Source organism: Haematobia irritans, chromosome 2, assembly GCF_050003625.1.
Source record: "Haematobia irritans isolate KBUSLIRL chromosome 2, ASM5000362v1, whole genome shotgun sequence".
Lineage (NCBI taxonomy): Eukaryota > Metazoa > Arthropoda > Insecta > Diptera > Muscidae > Haematobia > Haematobia irritans.
This window is the reverse complement of record NC_134398.1, coordinates 228753230-228777538: the sequence shown is the minus strand read 5'-3', so window position 1 is coordinate 228777538 and position 24309 is coordinate 228753230. Positions and strand designations below refer to the sequence as shown.

At 31.9% G+C, this 24309-nt stretch overlaps 1 protein-coding gene across 1 annotated transcript; it reads right to left on the bottom strand.

Annotated features, from left to right (window-relative positions):
• Nucleotides 1-14976: 14976 nt before the first annotated feature.
• LOC142227271 (inactive hydroxysteroid dehydrogenase-like protein 1) lies at nt 14977-21592 on the bottom strand. Its single transcript, XM_075297711.1, has 5 exons — nt 21382-21592; nt 17032-17154; nt 16867-16977; nt 15282-15733; nt 14977-15209 (listed from the first exon to the last, which is right to left on the bottom strand). The coding sequence occupies exons 1-5, from the start codon at nt 21557-21559 to the stop codon at nt 15078-15080; spliced, it is 996 nt and encodes a 331-aa protein (XP_075153826.1). The 5' UTR covers nt 21560-21592; the 3' UTR covers nt 14977-15077.
• Nucleotides 21593-24309: the final 2717 nt, after the last annotated feature.

Below are 24309 nucleotides of genomic sequence, written 5' to 3'. Positions count from 1 at the left end.
GTATATGCTGCTACAACATGTTCGAAAAAAGCATGGCTTGTGAAGAGTTTGAAAGAAAGCTCACCGGGGTCTTTGGCAGTTGATCTTGTGTGTTTGACAAACAGGCTTGGAATTCAAGCAAGTGTGATCGCAGGGTTGCCACGCAGTTTCTTTTTTTTTTTTGAAAATTAATGAATTAATGAAATTGAAAAAGTAAAACGTATGTTACACTGAAGAAACAGTGAACCCACCAGTAAGAAAAATTGTTGCCAATTTTAGAAAATTTAGATTATTTTTTTAGAAATTTTTAACTAAAAAGTTTTACAAACGCTGATATCACAAAAAAGTAAATATTTTTCGACAAATTCAAGAAAATTTATTAGACATAATTTAAAAAAAAAAAATAAAAATCTTTATAGTTCATTTGTGTATAATTTTTAGAGCCTTTTTAGTTACCCAGTAAAAAAAGCGTCGCCAAAAAAGTAATGAAAATGTTTTTTTGGGATCCGGAAGTGGTGCAAAATTGACGCAGAAGCGATGAATTTAACATGGGCTTGTCATAGGACAGAAGTCCTCCATGTCAACAGCCGTTGCACTGAATTTGCATCACTTCTTTAGGTGTGATCCGAATTCAATGTTTTGGATGTAAATTAAAAAATTCTGTGATATTTTGTCAAATAAATAATTTTTATATTTTTTATAATTTTTAATGGATTCTAACGCTTGTCGGAAACGTTTGACCTCAAATATGTTCAAAATTTTAAAATTTTTTCAGATTGAATTTAACATTTTTTCGACAAAATTTAAATGATTTGTAACATTTTATTCTTACTCTGTTTTTAACCTATTTGAAACAAAAAAAGTTAAAATTACCCATTTATAGTTATAAAAAATTGAATTAAAAGAACTTCCTGGGTAGTGAAAATAAAGAACACCATTGGGAGTGCATCTTCTGGAAGTGCTTTTAAAGTTGTGCCTTTGGAAGAACTTCCAAATTTTTTTGCTGGGTAATTTAACTAACGTACGCAAACAATTATTAAAGTTTAGGAAACTTTCTCAAAACAAAATAATTCCATGAAATAAAAAAAAAAACTAACGGCCATTTTCATGTAGCTCCGTTAGGCTTTAACTGCCAGTTAACAGAAAGAAAATTGCAAATATCTTCTCTCCGGTTAACTTTAACTGAAGAATTTTCAGCAGTTAAGTTCCTAACTGGCATAGAAATATATAAGCAAAATGACAGATATGTCCATGGCAGGGTATAAAAGTTCGTTATTTAACGTAGCACTAACGGAGCTTCATGAAATAAAATAAAGCCAAATTGTGTTTAAAAAAAACCTTTCAATATTTGGGTGGAAAACTTGTTTTCCGTATCACAAGTCATTGAGAACGATGGCAAAAATTCATGAATTGGGCTTCGAATTGCTTCCCCACCCACCGTATTCTCCAGATCTGGCCCCAGCGAATTTTTCTTGTTCTCAGACCTCAAAAGGATGCTCGCAGGGAAAAAATTAGACTGCAATGAAGAGGTGATCGCCGAAACTGAGGCCTATTTTGAGGCAAAACCGAAGGAGTACTACCAAAATGGTATCAAAAAATTGGAAGGTCGTTATAATCGTTGTATCGCCCTTGAAGGGAACTATGTTGAGTAATAAAAACGAATTTTGACAAAAAAAAAAAACTGTGTTTTTCTTTGTTAGACCGGGGGCTTATCAGCCAACCTGTTAAGTACTATGTTCCGTTTTAAAGCTGAAACCAGCTTATTAATCACTGTTACTTCTTTGACTCAATTAATTTAGAAATATAAAATGTTTCGCAATCAATACCTTGCATCATTTCCATCCATAATTTGGCACTATCAAATTGTTATCGTACTCGAATTCCAACCAGTCATTTCTATGGGTGTATATAGTGTTTTGGTTGAAAACTCGAACATAGTCCAAATGTTTTATTTAGTACATCGTTTGCAAAATATGGCCGATTAAAGTGGTTTGTTTTCTTTAAATAAATTTTATTTAAATCAGCTTGTGTGTGTCGAACAATGTGATCTATAAATAGAGCTGCTTGACTGTGTGCGTTGCTTGTGCATTGAGCGTTAGTTGTATGCTTAGGATGAATAAGAACTACGTGGTCTGGTCGAAAATTAAGATTAGCTGTGAAATAAAAAACCACGTTTGAAAAGATGAAATTACCCAAAAAGTTCAAAAAATGCAGATAAATAATCGTATAAAAGAATCAACCTTTGTGACAAACAGATCATACATTCCAGCCAAATAAATTTCCTCACAACGAGAACAAATGTTAAACGATATTTGTATGTCAAAAATTTCGTTTGAGAGGAAAGAATTGTTTTATCTTGGACACTTCGAACATGTTCGAACAATTTTCTTGGGACGTTTGCTATATTGTCACATTAAAATTAACCTCTCACAAGTGGACCACTCTCGTATGTGCCAAATATTCGGCGAAAGTGTGTGAGCACTGTAGTTCGGTTTTTCGGATTTATGGTGTTCCCCAGGGTAGTGTGCTAGGTCCAAATTAAAATTAGCTGTGAAATAAAAAACCACGTTAGAAAAGATGAATTTACCCAAAAAGTTCAAAATAATGCAGATAATCGTATAAAAGAATCCACCTTTGTTACGAACAGATCATACATTCCTTCCAAAGAAATTTCCTTACAACGAGAACAAATGTTAAACGATATTTGTATTAGAGGTGTGCACGTGACACGAAATTGTCGTGACTCACGCGTGAGTCGTGAGTCACGCTCATGGCAACGGCGTGAGTGTGCGTGAGCGTGATTAACAAACCAAAATGTCGTGCGTGATCGTGAGTCACGAAAATATTATCTTCGTGAGTGTGCGTGAGTAAAGATTTACGCTCACGAAAATAATCCCGCTCATCAACATAAAACGCTTAAGAGTTAAATTCATTTACAATTTTAGTGACACCTGGGATGTTAAGAGTGTAATAAAGCTCTCGATTTTAATAATTCTCATATTTTCAGACACGTCGCTACTAGAGGTGTGCACGTGACACGAAATTGTCGTGACTCACGAAAATTTTCGTGACTCACGCGTGAGTCGTGAGTCACGCTGATGGTGACTGCGTGAGTGTGCGTGAGCGTGATTAACCAACCAAATGTCGTGCGTGAGCGTGAGTCACGAAAATAATATCTTCGTGAGTGTGCGTGAGAACGAATTTCGGAAAAACACACTCACGAAAATAATCCAGCTTACGAACATAAAATATTTGCGAGTTGAATTTATTTATAATTTTAGTGACATCCTAAGTGTTAAGAGTTTTATAACGGTGTCGATTTGAATCATACTCATATTTTCAGTCAGGTTCTATAGGTAAATTACTCATAAAATTATTCGTGAGTCACGAGGTTTCTCGTGAGTCACGACATTTTTCGTGAGTCACGATATTTTTCGTGAGTCACAACATTTAAAAGATTTTCGTGCGTGAGTGTGCGTGAGTACAAATTTTCTTTTCGTGAGCGTGCGTGACCGTGAGTCCTACCAAAAAATAAGATTTCTCCGTCGTGAGTGTGCGTGAGCGTGAGTAAAATATTACTCACGTGCACACCTCTAGTCGCTACTCAAAAAATTGTTCGTGAGTCACGACATTTTTCGTGAGTCACGATATTTTTCGTGAGTCACGGTTTTTTCGTGAGTCACGACATTTTCGTGCGTGAGTGTTCGTGAGTACAAATTTTCTTTTCGTGGGTGTGCGTGAGCGTGAGTCCTACCAAACAATATTGTGCATGAGTAAGATTTTTCCGTCGTGAGTGTGCGTGAGCAAAATATTACTCACGTGCACACCTCTAATTTATATGTCAAAAATTTCGTTTGAGAGGAAAGAATTGTTTTTTTTGCGTATTAGTTATAAATTTTCAATGAATTGAAATATTAGTTAGCAGCATAAATATGATCACACTCAAAACGAGCATGCGTCTAGTTCTAGTTGCAAACTTGTTAAACGTTCACTGGTTTATCATTCTTTAGTATCATTCTCTGTGCTATTGGATATTTTATTCACTAAATAAAATATTCTGCCTGAGTGGGTGAAATGACGTTCATATGCGCACTGAAAGAAAGCTGAACTTGATCTTGGAACACCCTAATGAGTTTATTTGCATAGAAAACTAGATGTGGCTCGTGCTCTTTTTCACATGGGACATATTTTTGTGTTGACTATTAATTTCTTTTTTCAATTTTTAATAAGTAAAACCAAACGCTGATTGTTGAATACTTTTTGAATACAATATTTTTTTTTTAATATGAATGGCAGTAAAACAAAACTAAAATAAAATAATAAATGAAAGATTTATATTTTGAAATTGCTCTAGGGAAAGATGGCAAAAACTGGAGCAGACGGATGGCAAAGGAGAGAGTTAGTAACAACTGCTTACCAAACAACTGAATGAGAGCTAATTTTAATGTGCAATGTCTCGATTTAGTGCAACGCTGAAGTAATAACTGATTGTAAAACTTATTTTAAATGATAGTAGTGGCGCCCAGTGTTGCCAGTATTAGGAATTTTTAACCAAATCGGGGATATTTTTTCGTGAATGGGGACGAAATTTCTGAGTTGGGGACTTGGTGATTTGATGGGGAATTTCCATAAATTTGGGGATTTTTGTGGAGATTTTTTCAAGAAATCGGTTTAATCTTGTTTTATAATTTTTTTTCTACACCCAGAAAAAAGTGACCACTTCTTTAAGTTAAAATTAACTCATTGTGAAGAAAGTTGAACTTCGTATAGCGCTAAAGACATTTTTATTTGTTTGAACGATGTGATTTTCGTAGAAATTAGGTAGAATACATTCCGTACACTAGTTAAGTTAACATTTTCCTATATTTATGCACCACTATACTACAGAATGAAAAAAATTAACTGAATTGAATTCATATATGGAATGATTTTATTGAACTTTTTTCATTTATTTGGACAAATCTTACATATTTGTGGTAAACCTTTTATTTCAAAAGTAGAACTGCTTACCTTCGTTTTTAAATGCAGTTTTATTTATTTACATAGGCAAATTGTCCCCCAATAAAATACACGTTTTATTAATATATTAAATATATTTATTAAGAATCAACAGCTTCCACTATTTCCAATTTCCATGTACACTGAAAAAACAGTGAACCCACCAGGAAGAAATCTTTCGTTTGATTTTAGAAAATTTTGTAGAATATTTGTAGAAAATTTTAACTAAACAGTATTACAAACGCTGGCAGCTCGCTGATGTTATAAAAATAAGTAAATATTTTTCGACAAATTCAAGAAAATTTATTGGACATAATTAAGTTTTTTTCACTTGTTAAAGAAAATTTTGTAGTTTGAAGGAAAATATTGGAGATCAAAATAGCAAGAATGTCTGACATACGAAGTTCATGATGAACGCATTTGTAGAAAAATTTACAAATTTAAAGAAATAATGAACTATTTTGTGGAAGACACGAATTTAGTTAATCTTTATACTTCCTTTGTGTATATTTTTTCCACGGTTTTAGTTAATTTAACTAATGTACGCAAAAAAATACTAGAGTAAAGGAAACTTTCTCCAAACATAATAAAAGATAAAGTTAAATTGGCTTTAGTGAAATAGAGAGTTCACTTTTTTTTTGAGTGTAATGTCATCAACTGTAAAACGCATCTTTCTTCCTGTACCTTTCACCTTTAATAAGTTGCTGCGTATAGATTTTGTCCTCCTTTTTTCAATATCTACAAATATAAAAAATCATAAACCAATTTTTTCACAAAAGGTTACCGTCACTGTATGAATGTTACCTGATAATTGAAGATTCCAAAATGAAGACGAATGAAGGGGTTGTTATTCTGTTGGTGTTTTGTTTATACACCATCACGAACATTAATAGACTTATTGTTTGTTAATTATGTTTAATAATTTTGAAAAAACAAGAAAATTTTTTCCAATAAATTAAAATAACAAATATTTTATATATTTTATTTGTTATTTATTATATTATTTTACTATATTATTTTTAACAATACCTCCGTTTACCATAACAACTCGATTCCAACTAAAACAAGTAAGCAAAGTCTAAAGTCGGGCGGGGCCGACTATATTATACCCTGTACCACTTTGTAGATCTACATTTTCGATACCATATCACATCCGTCAAATGTGTTGTGGGCTATATATAAAGGTTTGTCCCAAATACATACATTTAAATATCACTCGATCTGGACAGAATTTGATAGACTTCTACAAAATCTATAGACTCAAAATTTAAGTCGGCTAATGCACTAGGGTGGAACACAATGTTAGTAAAAAAAATATGGGAAACATTTAAATCTGAAGCAAATTTAAGGAAACTTCGCAAAAGTTTATTTATGATTTATCGCTCGATATATATATGTATTAGAAGTTTAGGAAAATTAGAGTCATTTTTACAACTTTTCGACTAAGCAGTGGCCATTTTTGTCGTAATCAGTAAAACAAATATATGGGAGCTATATCTAAATCTGAACCGATTTCAACCAAATTTGGCACGCATAGCTACAATGCTAATTCTAATCCTTGTGAAAAATTTCAATTAAATTGGTGTAAAAGATTGGCCACTGTGGTCATATGAGTGTAAATCGGGCGAACGATATACATGGGAGCTATATCTAAATCTGCACCGATTTCAATCAAATTTGGCACGCATACACGCAAAGAAAAAAAAAAAAAAAACGTTTGGAAAACGTGTACCGAAAACGTTTTCCTTTTGTTAGAGTTTTTTGAATTGCTTCGAAAATTTTAAACTTTTATCACCAAAAAAATTCGTTTGTTACAAAATTTTTATTTTTTCAATAAAAAAAAGTTATTTTTGAAACAACAACACAGTCCATTTCGTTTATATCAAATACTGTTCTTTTCTGACTTTAGATCTTTAATAAGACACATTTTACAGTTCAAAATTTAATATACTACAATGTAATGTTGAACATTTTCTCGGAATCTTCCGAACATATCTGGAATATATGTAAAAAAAAAACAACAAAAACAAAACTTTGGTCGAAGCAGGGTTCGAACCCACGACCCTTGACATGCAAGTCGGACGTAGCAACCACTGCTCCACGGTGCCAAACTAAATGTTTGTTTTTGTTAAATAAACTTTGTTTATTCGGTTCGTGGGCGCCACAAGCTATGCTATATAAATATAACTTATATGGATATTTAGCTATTGATGACCATAACAGTTACATAGCTCAGTGGTTAGTGTGTTGGCTTACAAAGTGCATGGTCCGCGGTTCGATTCTCCCTCCAGGCGAAAGGTAAAAAAATTTTAAAAATTTATAAAATCGTATAATTTCTTCTACACACAAAAAAATTTTTTCTGATTCAATCACGAAATTAATTGATCCAATTAATTTTTTAATTGAAATGTCTTCAATCACGAAAATGATAGTATCAATCACAGTTTTAATTGGGCATAGAAAAAAATCTTGATTAAAAAATTAATTGATTTCATTACCAAATTTCAATTAATGTGTTAATTGATTCAATTAAAAATTTAATTGATGTTGATTGCAAAACTCAATTAATTTATTAATTAAAAAAAGGTAACTATTTTCAATTACCTTTTGAATTGGCTTAGAATTTTTATTTGGATTAACAATTGATTGTTTGAAAAAAAATTTTAATTAAAAGTTTAAGAAAATGTTAAGCACTTTTTTAACTGACTTAGTCTTCCGAATTTGATTAAAAGTTTATTGTATCAATTAACTTTTTAATTAAAAATTTTAAAATTTTTAATCATTGACTTAATTAACTTAATGTTTCTATCTTGATTAAAAAGTTAATTGTACCAATTAATTTATTAATTGAAAAAATTTCAACTTCAATTAACTTTTTAATTGGAAATATTTTGGTGATATTTTTTTCTGTGTACATTGTTGGTATTACAGGAAAAGGTGTTAAGAACTAAGAAAACTCGTGGATGTGAGAAAGATGTGAGGAAAAATGCAATTAGCAGGAAAACAATGTTTTTTTTTGAGTTTGTCTTTATGAAATTGTTTTTACATCCTGGAAAAGAATAAACGTTTATCACAAAAAGTATATACTATTCTTCCAAATACACTTCCTTACAGCGAAAAGCAAATGAGAAACGAACTTTGTTTGTCTAAAATATCGTTTGGGAGGAAAGAATTATTTTTTTGCGTGTAGCTACAGTGCTAAATCTACTCCCTGTGCAAAATTGCAACCAAATTGGGCCAAAACTCTGGCTGCTGGGTCCATATTAGTGCATATCGGGCGAAAAATATATATGGGAGCTATATGTAAATCTGAACCGATTTCTTCCAAAATCAATAGGGTTCTATTCTGACCCAAATCAGGAACATGTGCCAAATTTGAAGGCGATTGGACTTGAATTGCGACCTAGACTTTGATCACAAAAATGTGTTCACAGACAGACGGACGGACGGACGGACAGACGGACAGACAGACATGGTTATATCGACTCAGGGATCCACCCTGAGCATTATTGCCTAAGACACCAAGTGTCTATCTCGTTTCCTTCTGGGCGTTACAAACATATGTAGTAACTTATAATACCCTGTTCCACAGTGTGGCGCAGGGTATAAAAACAACCCACGCGCAAACATATCGATTACATCGATGACAGGTATCGATTACAGGTAGATAAAACAAATATAGGAAAATTTCCTATATTGTAACAAGTGTGTTTCCTAAAGTTTTGAAAGGATCGAATACTTCTTAGTACGAATTAACTAAAATATTTTTCTATACCAAGTGTTATTCGTATGTATGATAAATTTTCTATAATAAAAGAAGTCAGTGTTATCGTTTTATAAGAAATTTTACTAAATTTTAGGAAACTTGGTTTTAGTTCGGTTTTTGTTTATTTTTACGAATGTTTTGTTATCAGTGAATAAAATTTTCTTGATCAGTAGTAAATTCTTATATCCAGCGAAGAAAACAATATTAGTAAAATTCCGTGCCTTATTCTAGTTAATGAACTATTCCTTACTGCTTTCAATTTAAGATTTTTTTTACTGAAACTAGAAAATTTTATTATTTCACACAGAAATTTAACTTAATGGAAATAAAGTGGCTCAACTAAATTGATAAACATTTTTTTCCTTTAGTTTCGAAGCTACTTTTTTCTGGGTGTATAGGCAATTCTATTTCTACGGAAAAATTAGTCAAAATTATATTTCGATAGAAAATTTTGCCAAAAATGTTTTTCTATATAGAAAATTTCGTCAAAATTTTATTTCTATGTAGAACATTTTCTCAACATTTTTTTTTCCATACAAAAATTTTTCTCAAAATTTTGTCAAAAGTTTATTTCTATAGAAATTTTTGAAGTTCCTCTGCAAAATCTATCAAAATATCAAAAATCCTACCAATCTATCAAACAATAAAAAATCTACCATTTCTGGTAGAATTCTACCAACTTTGGCAACATGTCTACTATCCAAATTTACTACTTGAATATTTAGAAACAAAATTTCGTTTATAAATACAAGGTGACCGAATTCATATCTCCAGTATTTGGAAGACGATTACCAGTCTCTTGATGTTGTGGTTCCAAATTTTGATTTCATTGCACTTTGCTGGATTTGACAAAAGTTTAATTTTTAAGTTATTACTGATTTTCTACAGCAAAGCCTTTTGCTTTATTTTCTTCTTCATATGGGGCCGCTTTGCCGCGATTTCGACCTTCAACGCTCCAATAACGCCCTATAATAGTAACTGTGGATGGTTTTTCCCGATAAAAATTATTCCATGCGCATCCCAAAAAACAGAGGCCATTACTTTACCAGCGGACTTTGGAGTCTTTCCACGCTTCGGAGACGGTTCACCGGTCGCTGTCCACTCAGCCGACTGTCTATTGGACTCAGGAGTGTAGTGATGGAGCCATGTTTCATCCATTGTCACATATCGACGGAAAAACTCGGGAGTATTACGAGTTAACAGCTGCAAACACCGCTCAGAATCATCAACACGTTGTTGTTTTTGTTCAAATGTGGGCTCGCATGGCACCCATTTTGCACAGAGCTTCCGCATATCCAAATATTTATGAATGATATGACCAACACGTTCCTTTGATATCTTTGAGGCCTCTGCTATCTCGATCAACTTCATTTTACAGCCATTCAAAATCATTTTGTGGATTTTTTGGACGTTTTTGTCGGTAACCAGCTCTTTTGCTTCCACCGTATTTTTCCCCTTCAGAAAACAGTATTTTATCAAAACACGAAATTCCTTTTTTCCATTTTTTTTTCACAATAACAAAAGTTGCTTCACAAAAGACGCTCTATCTCACAAACTAATTGACTTACAGACGTCAAATTTTGACACGAATCATTTTTGAAGGTTGGTACTGTATAAAAATAATATGCATTTAATACTAGCGACGCCATCTATGTGTCGGGCCGGGGTACTAGGGATTTTTATGAGGAATTTATATTTAAATTGGGGATTTTTGGGGAGGAAAACATCATAATTTGGGGACAAGAGCCAGAAAAATACTGGCAACACTAATGGCGCCAAATTTTATTATTAATTAGTTTAGTTTATTAATATAAATAACACTTGAATAATTGCTTGAATTTACTGTTTCTGATTTAAAATTAATACCAAAAATTTAATGAAAAGAAATTCAATATACAGTGAAGCCTCTCAATCTTGGACACTCCGAACATGTTTCAAAAGAAAACAATTTTCTTGGGACGTTTGCTATATTGTCACATTAAAAAAAACCTCTCACAAATGGACTACTCTCGAATGTGGCCAAATATTCGGCGAACGTTTGAGTCAATTTCTGGGAGGTTTCATTTTAGTTAGATTTATCGGATTTATTTTGAAATTTTAATGAAATCATGCGAAACGCAATATCTCTCTTTGGTTTATGCTTTGTTATAAATGTTTAATGAATAGAAAAACATAGTGGTATGAAATATTGAAATGGAATATCCCTCTTGGGGTTTTGCGTTGTTATAATTTTTTTTGCATGGAAAAATTTTTGTGAAAAAAATATCTCCAAAATATTTCTAATAAAAAAGTTGATTGAAATAGAAAACGTGATGAATTATGAAATTAATTGATTCAATTATATTTTTGAAATTGAAAAATTAGTGTTATTAAACCGATTGAAAGCTTTTACATTTTTAATTAAAATATGTTGATGACAGAAAAAAATATTTTCAATCAAAAATATAATTGAAAATTTTGTTCGGAAATCCAACTATAATCGGAAATATAAATCGAAAATACATACGATAAAACTAAATCATATAAACTTTTATAAAATTACAATTTTCATCAAAGGGCTGAATAAATCGAAATAAATGAAAATACAATAAATAATTGAATGTCGCAGTTAACAAAATAAATTGAGTTTTAAGATCAAAATCGATTACATATTTAATTGATACATATAGTTTTATTTTTATACCCTGCGCCACACTGTGGACAGGGTATTATAAGTTAGTGCATACACCCTCAAAAAAAAAAAAATCGCTTCTGTAACGTATATCCCAAACACATTTTGCTTCAAGCATATATATTTTCAGGATTGGTCCAAACAAAATATTGTTTGTATTGTTCAAACATATTATGTTTCACCTTAGAGATACACTGGTAGTAACAAATTTTAATGAAATTTTCTTTGCGTGGATATATTTTTAAGGCGCCAATTGGTTACTTCCATTATTTTACTTGCAGCATACTCTCTAGGTCTCTCTTTCTAAACACATATATGTTTATAGGCTATTTCCAAGTTAATATATGTTTGCATCTAAACATATTATATTTACAAACATTTTATGTCCCAAACATAATATGTTCTAACATATTAACATATATGTCCCAAACATGTTATGCTAGCTTTTGAACATTATATGCTTGCACTTAAAAAATATGAATTCCAAACATATAATTTTTACACCCAACCATATGAAAAACAGTCTTTTTCGTCCGTGTATGTTTGTAACACCCAGAAGGAGACGAGATAGATACATGGTGTCTTTGGCAATAATGCTCAGGGTGGGTCCCTGAGTCCATATAACCATGTCCGTCTGTCCGTCCGTCTGTCTGTGAACACATTTTTGTGATCAAAGTCTAGGTCGCAATTTAAGTCCAATCGCCTTCAAATTTGGCACATGTTCCTAATTTGGGTCAGAATAGAACCCTATTGATTTTGAAAGAAATCGGTTCAGATTTAGATATAGCTCCCATATATATCTTTCGCCCGATATGCACTAATATGGACCCAGCAGCCAGAGTTTTATACCGATTTGCTTGAAATTTTGTACAAACATAACACTTAGTCGTATAGTCAAGTGTGCAAAATTTGATTGAAATCGGTTCAGATTTATATATAGCTCCCATATATATCTTTCGCCCGATATGAACTTATATGTCCCTAGAAGCCAGATTTAGATATAGCTCCCATATATATCTTTCTCCCGATATGGATTAATATGATCCTAAAAGCCAGAGTTTTGGCCCAATTTGGTTGAAATTTTGCACAGGGAGTAGATTTAGTACTGTAGCTATGCGTGCCAAATTTGGTTGAAAACGATTCATATTTAGATATAGCTCCCATATATACCTTTCGCCCGATATGCACTAATATGGACCCAGAAGCCAGGGTTTTATCCCGATTAGCTTGAAATTTTGCACAAGGAGTATAATCGATAGTATAGTCATGTGTGCCAAATTTCATTGAAATCAGTTCAGATTTAGATATAGCTTCCATATATATTTTTCGCCCGATATGGACTTATATGGCCCCAGAAGCCAGAGTTTTGGCCCAATTTGTTTGAAATTTTGCACTAGGAGTACAATTAGCAATATAGTCATCTGTGCTAAATTTGATTGAAATCGGTGCAGATTTAGATATAGCTCCCATATATATGTTTTTCTGATTTCGACAAAAATGGTCAAAATAGCAACATTTTCCTTGTAAAATCGCCACTGCTTAGTCGAAAAGTTGTAAAAATGACTCTAATTTTCCTAAACTTCTAATACATATATATCGAGCGATAAATCATAAATAAACTTTTGCGAAGTTTCCTTAAAATTGCTTCAGATTTAAATGTTTCCCATATTTTTTTTACTAACATTGTGTTCCACCCTAGTGCATTAGCCGACTTAAATTTTGAGTCTATAGATTTTGTAGAAATCTATCAAATTCTGTCGAGTGATATTTAAATGTATGCATTTGGAACAAACCTTTATATAAAGGGTGGTTAAAATTTCAAGGGCCGATGTTGATTTTGAATAAAACACAAACTATTTAGGAAATTATTGTAATTTTATTTTATTATGATATATTGGTATTACTCAATTATGTATGGAAGAAAATATCGGCCACATGGGCGCCGCGACCTCGGTGGCACATCTTCATCTGATGGTCCAAATTTTCGATGACGCTGAGGCATAATGGAGGTTCTATGCCGTTAATGTGCCGAATTATCTCATCCTTTAGCTCTTGAATTGTTGCTGGCTTATCGACGTACACCTTTTCTTTCAAATAACCGCAAAGAAAAAAGTCCAACGGTGTCAAATCACATGATCTTGGCGGCCAATTAACATCGCCATTACGTGAGATAACACGGCCATTGAATTTGTTGCGCAAAACATCCATTGTTTCGTTAGCTGTGTGGCAAGTGGCACCGTCCTGCTGAAACTACATATCGTCCACATCCATATCTTCCAATTCGGGCCATAAAAAGTTCGTTATCATCTCACGATAGCGAACACCATTCACAGTAACTGCCTGATCGGCCTCATTTTGGAAAAAATACGGCCCGATGATGCCGCCAGCCCATAAACCGCACCAAACAGTCACTCTTTGTGGGTGCATTGGTTTTTCGACAATCACTCTTGGATTCTCATTCGCTCAAATGCGGCAAATCTGTTTATTGACGAATCCACTGAGGTGAAAATGTACCTCATCACTGAAGATGATTTTATTCGAAAATTGATCATCCACTGTTGCCATTTCTTGGAACCATTTAACACGTTGTTGGATTGTGTATCTCTCCAAGATTCAAATTGAGTAAGTCTGAAATAGAGAAATGTCAAATAAAATTTGGAAAAAAAACTTGACGTTTAGGTGTGTGTGGTTCACATTCAACATCGGTCCTTGCAATTTAACCACCCTTTATATGATCCAACACATTTGACGGATGTGATATGGTATCGAAAATGTAGATCTACAAAGTGGTGCAGGGTATAATATAGTCGGCCCCGCCCGACTTTAGACTTTCTTTACTTGTTATGATTGATTTGATCGCGATTGAAGCAATTTCAATTAAAAAATTAATTTGAATAATTAATTACGTGATTAATTCAGATAAAAAGATCTGTGTGAGTTATTTTCCATTATTATCTTCAAATAAGAAAATTCTTAATATTGTGCAAAGCAAGTTGGCGAAATGACATTCATTTGCAATAAAAGAAAGCTGAACTTGATCTTGCGGAGTTAATGCATAAAAACTAATAGAGTTATTTGCATAAAAAACTAGCTTTGGCCCGCGCGTTATGAATCTTAATTTTTTATGAATTAGTAATAAGCTATGTTCTAAACACTAAATGCAAATCAACAGACAACACTAAATATGACTATTGAAATTGTTGTATATTTCTTAAAATATGAGTAGTAGTCGAAAAAAAAAACTATATTTTAAAATTTCACGAGAAATGTATGGTTTGTTGTGTCAAAAGGATCTCGTCACCAAAGGATGGAGGGTTTCATTTGTCTAAATACTAATTTATATATTCTAAATCAGAATTTGACTAAAATAAAGTAAAAGAAACGGGTATTCCTATTATATGTATATCATGTTGAAGGTACACACAAAAACCAATATAAAATCCAATGCTAAATGTAACTTATTTTTATTGTTATTGTTGTTCTTTAGTAGTTACTTTTATTTAATAATTTATCTTAGAACAAATACCTACCTAAGTGAAAAATTAAAAATTTCTTTATACAGTTTAGTGACTAAATTCGTTTTTGTTTTTTTGTATTTTTACTTTTTAGTAGATTCACTTGGGAATATCCTTACTTAAATTTATGTTAACATTTCATCGAAAACTATTTTGCAATTTCTTCTTTGGATGTTTGAAATTTATCCAAAAAATTTGAAACATTATCTGAAAATACACTACAATGTAACATTACAAGTTTGCATCTCCAACGCAATGGCAAGACGGATAAAATTGTATGCTGCAAAAATCAAAATATTAGTTTTCAGAATAAAATATTAACTACTATGTTAGGTGTTTTATTATCACTTACCATTATACCATGCCACAAATATCCTGTGGTCATATCACATTTACCCAAAGTGTTAACTGCCCATTTGGCATATATTTCAGGTTGGGGGCTTAGAAGATATCCTTTCCTTATAAACGTGGAATAGTTGTTGATTTCGGTAGCCACAAAGTGTGGCGATAGTAATTGAACTTCAATACCCATTGATTTTACCTCATGTTGAAGGGCTATTGTTAGGCTATTTAGATAGGCCTTTGTTGCTCCATAGACTGCGCCATAAGGACACGGACTATTGGCCGTAATCGAGGATACATTAACAATACAGCCTTTTTTACTGGTGCGATACCACAGATCTATAAAATACCGACTTAATTGTGTAGCTGCTCCAATATTCACGTTCATCATATCCCACAAATGTTGAGCAGTAAAAGTACAAATAGTACCAGGTGGATTGTGGCCAATACCAACATTATTTACTGTAAATATAAACAAATAAAGGAAATAGGAACTTTCATATAAAAGGTGGTGAAGCTCAATGAAAAAATGGGGCCATTTTTACATTTTATACATTTTATTTGGGATCAAATTGCCTATATACACGAATTTAGTTTTGGCAATTCTTCCCCTAAAGCCGCATCAACTGATTGGTCTTACCACAATGGACTGAATAGTCTAAGTGAGCCTGATACATCGGGCTGCCACTATACCTAACCTAACCTACACCTAGAGGAGGAAACATCCCAGCAAAAAAAGCGTCGCCAAAAAGTAATGAAAGTGTTCTTTTTGGATCCGGAAGTGGTGCATAATTGACGCAGAAGCGATGAATTTAACATGGGCTTGTCATAGGACGGAAGTCCTCCATTGCAACAGCCGTTGCACTGAATTTGCATCACTTCTTTAGGTGTAATCCGCATTTTTTCGACAAAATTTAAATGATTTGTACCATTTTATGAATTCTTACTCATTTTTTAACCTATTTGAAAAAAAAAATTAAAATTACCCATTAAAAGTATGAACAAATCAAGTTATAAAAAATTGAATTAAACTCCCTGTGTAGTTAAAATAAAGAACATCAATGGGAGTGCATCTTCTGGAAGTGCTTTTAAAGTTGTGCCTTTGGAAGAACTTCCAAATTTTTTTGCTGTGATGTTTCAAGAGAAAAATGTTATCTTTTCCCGGAAACATTGAAAATATTGTTTTCTCGAAATGTGAAAAAATAACATGGTTGCGACAAAAATGTAACACATTCACCATCCAAAAAATAGCATTTTGCTCTAGGAGGTAGTCATATTCCTTTTTTGGTTGTATATTCTTGAAACATCAAATATCCACACTTAATCATATCCACACTTAAGGTGGGTACTATGTTTGGTTTTCAAGTTGAAAATCACTTTATTTTCGCGATTATTTTTCCTTCAATTAATGAAAATTATAAATGAAAACAAAAATATTCTTGTAAATTTTTGCCGAAATCTAGAGGAATAAAACACTGCGCATAAATTGAGCTAATTTATCTGCTTTGTATTAAACTGTTTATTAAAGTAACCACGAAAATTTCAACGCGAAAAGCGAACATAGTACTGACCTTTATGCAATCGAGCAAACTTACCCAAAAGTTCTATTGGTTTCTTATCCAGCTCATGAAATAATTTCTCATACAAAGAAAAACCTTGTGTAAAATCAGCTTTCACAGGAAAAACATCAACTCCAAATTTGTCCTCTAAAAAATGTAATTAGTTTTATTACAAATTTTATATAGCAAATTATCTCTTGCCTATTTCCTTTGCCAATGTTTTTAGTTTGCCGTCATTTCGGGAAATTAAAACTATATTAAATCCTTTCTTGGCCAATTCTAGAGAATAAGCCTTTCCAATGCCATCTGTGGAACCAGTAATTGCTGTAGAAAGATTTCACATATATTAGTTTTGAGCTTAACGCAAGTTTGTTCTTCAGTTATATCTTCTTGCAGATATCTTCTCTCCGAGTTAACTTTAATTGAAAAATAATCGGCAGTTAAATTCCTAACTGGCATAGAACTGTTTAAAAGTTAGTGAGCTAAAGGAGTTTCATGAAAATGGGAGCAAATCAATTTTCTAATATAGCCTCATATATAAGCTTATATCTTAAGATCTATTAAAAAAAAAATTTCACCAAGTCGCCAGAAAGACCGATTCTTCTACTTGAGTATTTAGAATGCCAGATAAAACAAACTACACGCAAAAAAATAATTCTTTCCTCCCAAACGAAATTTTAGACAAACAAAGTTCGTTTCTTATTTGCTTTTCGCTGCAAGGAAGTGTATTTGGAAGAAAAGTATATACTTTTTGTGATAAACATTTATTCTTTTCCAGGATGTAACAACAATTTCATAAAGACTAACTAAAAAAAAAAATTTTCTTGCTAATTGCATTTTCCCTCACATCTTTCTCACATCAACTAGTTTTTTTTTAGTTCTTAACACCTTTTCCTGTAATACCAACAATGTAGAAGAAATTATACGAATTTATAAATTTTTAAAATTGTTTTACCTTTCGCCTGGACGGAGAATCGAACCGCGGACCATGCACTTTGTAAGCCAACACACTAACCACTGAGCTATGTACCTGTTATGGTCATCAATAGATAATTATCCATATAAGTTATATTTATATAGCATAGCTTGCGGCGCCCACGAACCGAATAAACAAAGTTTATTTAACGGAAACAAACATTTAGTTTGGCACCGTGGAGCAGTGGTTGCTACGTCTGACTCTCATGCCAAGGGTCGTGGGTTCGATCCCTGCTTCGACCAATGTTTTTTTTTTGTTTTGTTTTTTTTTTTTACATACATTCTACATATGTTCGGAAGATTTCGAAAAAATGTTCAACATTACATTGTACTATATTAAATTTTGAACTGTAAAAAACCAAAAGTCAGAAAAGAACAGTGTTTGATATAAACGAAATGGACTCTGTTGTTGTTTCAAAAATAACTTTTTTTATTGAAAAAATAAAAACTTTGTAACAAACGAATTTTTTTGGTGATAAAAGTTTAAAATTTTCGAAGTAATTCAAAAAACTCTAACAAAAGAAAAACGTTTTCGGTACACGTTTTCCAAACGTTTTTTTTCTTTGCGTGTAGTAATCTATCAAATTGACATTAATCATTAACAATAATTTAGACAAAAGGGGATGTTACGAATTAATTTGAATTATTATATTGTTTTCTTATAGACAGTTATTGCATATAAGAAAAAAGTTTCTAATAAGCATATACATTTATAAAAGGAATTTCTTTCACAAAAATCTTCTTTAGAAAAAATTAACATTTTTTTTATTAAAAAAATTAAAATGGAAAATTTAAGAATTCCAATCGGAGCAATTAGAATAAAATAAATAAAACTTAACTTAGAGTAGTTTTTGAAAGAGAGAAAGTACGTTTCATAAAGTGGTGTTATTTATATACATTTTTTAAAATAAGTTTTAGTTTTATTTATTTATTTATTTTTTTTTTTCTTTAATGTATATATTTTTGTAATTATGATTTTTTGTTGTATAGGTTATATGTTTTGTTTTATTTGTTTATTTATATTTTTTTATACTTTATGTTATATTTTGTAATATGTGTCCAAATATTTATAATTTTAATTTTATTATACATTATAATAGAGTAGTATCCTGTTGTTGTATTATTGTTAGTGTATTAATGTTAGAAATAAGAGAATTGTTTTGAGTAGTATTTAAAATGTTGATTTAAGTAACTGTATAAGGCCTTTGTAAGGCTTAGTTACATATGAAAATAAATAAATTAAATTAAATTAAATTAAATTAAATTAAATTAAATTAAATTAATTAAAATATTGACAGTCAATATGTTACAGGTTCCAAATTTTATAGGCTTTTGTGACACCACAAGTCCTTTCCTATGATTTAGTATAATCTCAAAATAAAAAACTAACAAGGATAATAAATAACTTCAATATAATAAAATAAACAGAAAATGGACAATTCTACACATAAATATAATGAGATTTTGGTCTTGTGTTATTGCCATATTTTTTATCAGTTTTTTTCTTGTACACATTTTTCTTATATGAAACATTTTTCGCACCAAAACGCAGCAAAAAGACATGGTGGTTTTTCTATATTTTCTTATATACGATTTTTTTCTTATATGATATGTGCTTATACCCGTTACCTAGTATATAGCCAGAGAGTAGGAAATACAAGAGGATGAAAATGGTTCTTCGGCAAAAAAATAAATATCAACTGTATAGATGTCTCACAACGACGGCAGGGTTGTGGTATTACCGGCGTTGTGTTCCTAGCGCTGCTTTGATAAATTGGTTATAGAAACATTATAGTTTCAAAATGTAATTGAATGAAAATATTATATTCGGCCTGGCCGTAAGTTCGGCCAGGCCGAATCTTATGTACCCTCCACCATGGATTGCGTAGAAACTTCTACGAAAGACTAAAGACTTAAATATCATATACTACCACCACGTACCAAATTTCAACCAGATGGGATGAATTTTGCTCCTCCAAAAGGCACCGGAGGTCAAATCTGGGGATCGGTTTATATGGGAGCTATATATTATTATGGACTGATAGGAACCAATTCCTGCATGGTTGTGGATACCCTATACTAACATCACGTACTAAATTTCAACCGAATGGGAAGAATTTTCAAATCTGGAGGTCAAATCTGGTGATAGGTTTATATGGGGCCTATATATAATTATGGACCGATATGGACCAATTTTTGCACGGTTGTTAGAGGCCATATACTAACACCATGTACCAAATTTCAGCCGGATCGGATGAAATTTGCTTCTCTTAGAGGCTCTGCAAGTCAAATCGGGGGATCGGTTTATATGGGGGCTATATATAATTATGGACCGATATGAACCAATTTTTTCATGGTTGTTAAAGACCATATACTAACACCATGTACCAAATTTCAGCCGGATCGGATGAAAATTGTTTCTCTTAGAGGCTCTGCAAGCCAAATCTGGGGATCGGTTTATATGGGGGCTATATATAATTATGGACCGATGTGGACCAATTTTTGCATGGTTGTTAAAGACCATATAGTAACACCATGTACCAAATTTCAGTCGGATCGGATGAAATTTGCTTCTTTTAGAGGCCTCGCAAGCCAAATTTGGGGGTCCGTTTATATGGGGGCTATACGTAAAAGTGGACCGATATGGCCCATTTGAAATACCATCCGACCTACATCAATAGGAACTACTTGTGCCAAGTTTCAAGTCGATAGCTTGTTTCGTTCGGAAGTTAGCGTGATTTCAACAGACGGACGGACGGATGGACGGACGGACGGACATGCTCAGATCGACACAGAATTTCACCACGACCCAGAATATATATACTTTATGGGGTCTTAGAGCAATATTTCGATTTGTTACAAACGGATTGAAAAAGTTAATATACCCCCCATCCTATGGTGGAGGGTATAAAAAACGAACATTTGTTATTACAAAGTAGGTTCTAAATCCTATTTCCTTTAAGTTTTCTAAAGCCGGCAGAGACTTGACGCTGACTCAAACTGATATTTGAGTGAAACGCCGACAAAAACTTCATGACATTAGAGAGATTTATTTTATCTTTCCTCATGACTGCCACATACTGGCGCATTTTCGTTACACAGTTTCGTTCCCATGTATTTTCCTACTCTCTGGTATTACTGCCGTGAACATACAAGAGCTAGAGTAAAGGTGAGTTCTAATTTCTAAAGTGAAAACTAAATCAGCAAAAAAGTCATAAAATAATACATTTTTGTTGCAAATTTTATTATAACTTGATGGGGAATAGCCCAAAGCAAATTTTCACAAAGTTTGTATTCCTTAAAATGGATTATTAAAGAAAAGTAATCGTGAAAAATGACGATTTTAGCGGCTAAACTTGAACTTAATACCCACCTTAAAGTAGAAATGAATTGCTAAGATTTTTAACTTCTTTATTGTAAGCTACTTTACCAATAAATATGAACGATTATTTATTGCGGTTACTCCCCTTTATATACGCTTAATAATAATTTGAACTCTATTGTCGTAAAAATTTTAATTGTCCTAATGCCAATAAACTTCGATACAAATTCTAAAGAAAGCACCATTAAACTTACCTGCCCATTTTCCAAATTTCCTTGTTAACGGTATATCCTTATTCTGATATTGTAAACATTTGTGATATAACAATTGCAGCGGTGATCTTAAACTTTCATAGAGAAAATTGAGAAATGTAAGTAAACCCAAAATAACAAAAAAATTCGACCACATTGCATCCGCTTCGAGATATTTCATTGACAACTATAGTCAAGTTACTGATACTCTCTTTCATTTTTTTTTCGTATTGGAAATATACAAGCAAATATAAACGACTGGCTTGCGTTTGTTTATGTTATTATCATATATTTACATATACAAAGTTAAAAGTACAAGCCAACTTGGCTTGGTTAAGGTTCCAATTGATTTGTATTGAATCCATGGAATGCAATACTCAACACCAGAGTTAAAGTTATTATATATTATAGTTTGTATAGTTTGTAGAATTTATAGATAATATGGACAACAACTAATAGCAAATAGATTCTAACAAATCTCCAAACACGCATGATCAGTATAATTGTAAATAAAAAAATAGCATTATTATATGTCAGTGAGAGTGAGTCATAATCTCCTCATAAGAGTACTTTCTTTATTAATTCAGAGAGTATTCCAATTGGTTGCTACAATATTTAGTTGTTATATACAGTTGTGAGAATAATAATAGCATCATATACACATTTTTAATCTAATCGACTTTTTAAACATATCAAATCTATCTCTTTATGTTTCTAATAAAAACAGTTCATGTTTATCATTTCTTATAAAGAACCTGCACTGAAAAAAAAGCATGCCCGTTTCCAAAGATTTTGTCTTTACTTTAAAAATTTTGGTACTGATTCCGAGCCAAAGAAGCGGAGAATACAAGTAAGGATACTTGTCAGACACAATTCTCTTTTAAATTTGGGTTTTGCGTACTTGCTTCTAGGAAGTAAATTTTAATATTTCGCTTTTTTAGCGTTTTTTTTTTCTTCATACGAGTATACTATCAAAATCCTTTAAAAACGACTTAACAACAACTTTATTTTCCAAATTAAGACTCAACTTCCAGTAAAAAGTATGCTATGTTTCAAGTAAAAAGCGTCTTTAAAATAAAGTGTTGAAAAACATGTCCTATATTTGAACGATTTTTTGCTTTGTACACGCAAAAAAATAATTCTTTCCTCCCAAACGAAATTTTAGACAAACAAAGTTCGTTTCTCATTTGCTTTTCGCTGTAAGGAAGTGTATTTGGAAGAAAAGTATATACTTTTTGTGATAAACGTTTATTCTTTTCCAGGACGTAAAAACAATTTCATAAAGACTAGCTCAAAAAAAAAAAACATTATTTTCTTGCTAATTGCATTGTCCCTCACATCTTTCTCACATCCACGAGGATTTTTAGTTCTTAACACCTTTTCCTGTAATACCAACAATGTAGAAGAAATTATACGATTTTATAAATTTTTAAAATTTTTTTTACCTTTCGCCTGGACGGAGAATCGAACCGCGGACCATGCACTTTGTAAGCCAACACACTAACCACTGAGCTATGTACCTGTTATGGTCATCAATAGATAATTATCCATATAAGTTATATTTATATAGCATAGCTTGCGGCGCCCACGAACCGAATAAACAAAGTTTATTTAACGGAAACAAACATTTAGTTTGGCACCGTGGAGCAGTGGTTGCTACGTCTGACTCTCATGCCAAGGGTCGTGGGTTCGATCCCTGCTTCGACCAATGTTTTTTTTTTGTTTTGTTTTTTTTTTTTTTTACATACATTCTACATATGTTCGGAAGATTTCGAAAAAATGTTCAACATTACATTGTACTATATTAAATTTTGAACTGTAAAATGTGTCTTATTAAAGACCTAAAGTCAGAAAAGAACAGTGTTTGATATAAACTAAATGGACTGTGTTGTTATTTCAAAAATAACTTTTTTTATTGAAAAAATAAAAATTTTGTAACAAACGAATTTTTTTGGTGATAAAAGTTTAAAATTTTCGAAGCAATTCAAAAAACTCTAACAAAAGAAAAACGTTTTCGGTACACGTTTTCCAAACGTTTTTTTCTTTGCGTGTAGTCAAGATGCAAAAAGACAACAAATTTAAAGATTAAATTTAAATTTAATTTCATTAAATTTAAAAAATTTTTCTGAATTATTAAAGTCAAGTTGACCTTAGCCCAAACATTTTTTCTTTCATGTTATGTCAGTTGTCATGTTGCCACTTTGATTGTCAGTCAAATTGAAACATTGTACAACAAATGGGAAATTTAAAGCAGAGAAAATCTGGAAATGTATCCATATATGTTATGCTGCGAAATACGAGGAATATGTTACGGTTCGCAAGAAGAATTGAAGTACCCAGCAAAAAAATTTGGAAGTTCTTCCAAAGGCACAACTTTAAAAGCACTTCCAAAAGATGTACTCCCAAAGATGTTCTTTATTTCAACTACATAAGAAGTTATTTTAATTCGATTAGTTATAACTCGCTTTTTTCTTATTTTTAATGGGTAAATTTATTTTTTTTTTGTTTCAAAAAGGTTAAAAACAGAGTAAGCTTTAATAAAATGGTACGAATTATTGAAATTTTGTCGAAAAAAAATTCAAACCCCATTCAAAAAATATTGCGAATTTTTCAAAATATTTTAATTCAAACGTTTCGGACTAGCGTTAGAGTGCATTAAAAATCATAAAAAATTATAAAAATTATTTATTTGTCAAAATATTACAACATTTTTTAATTCACATCCAAAACACTGAATTTGAATCACAGAGTAAGAAGTGATGCAAATTCAGTGCAACGGCTGTTGAAATGGTGGACATCCATCCTATGACAAGCCCGTGTTAAATTCATCGCTTCTGCGTCAATCTTGCACTACTTCCGGATCCAAAAAGAACATTTTCACTACTTTTTTGGCGATGCTTTTTTACTGGCCCATCAAAAAAAGCGTCACCA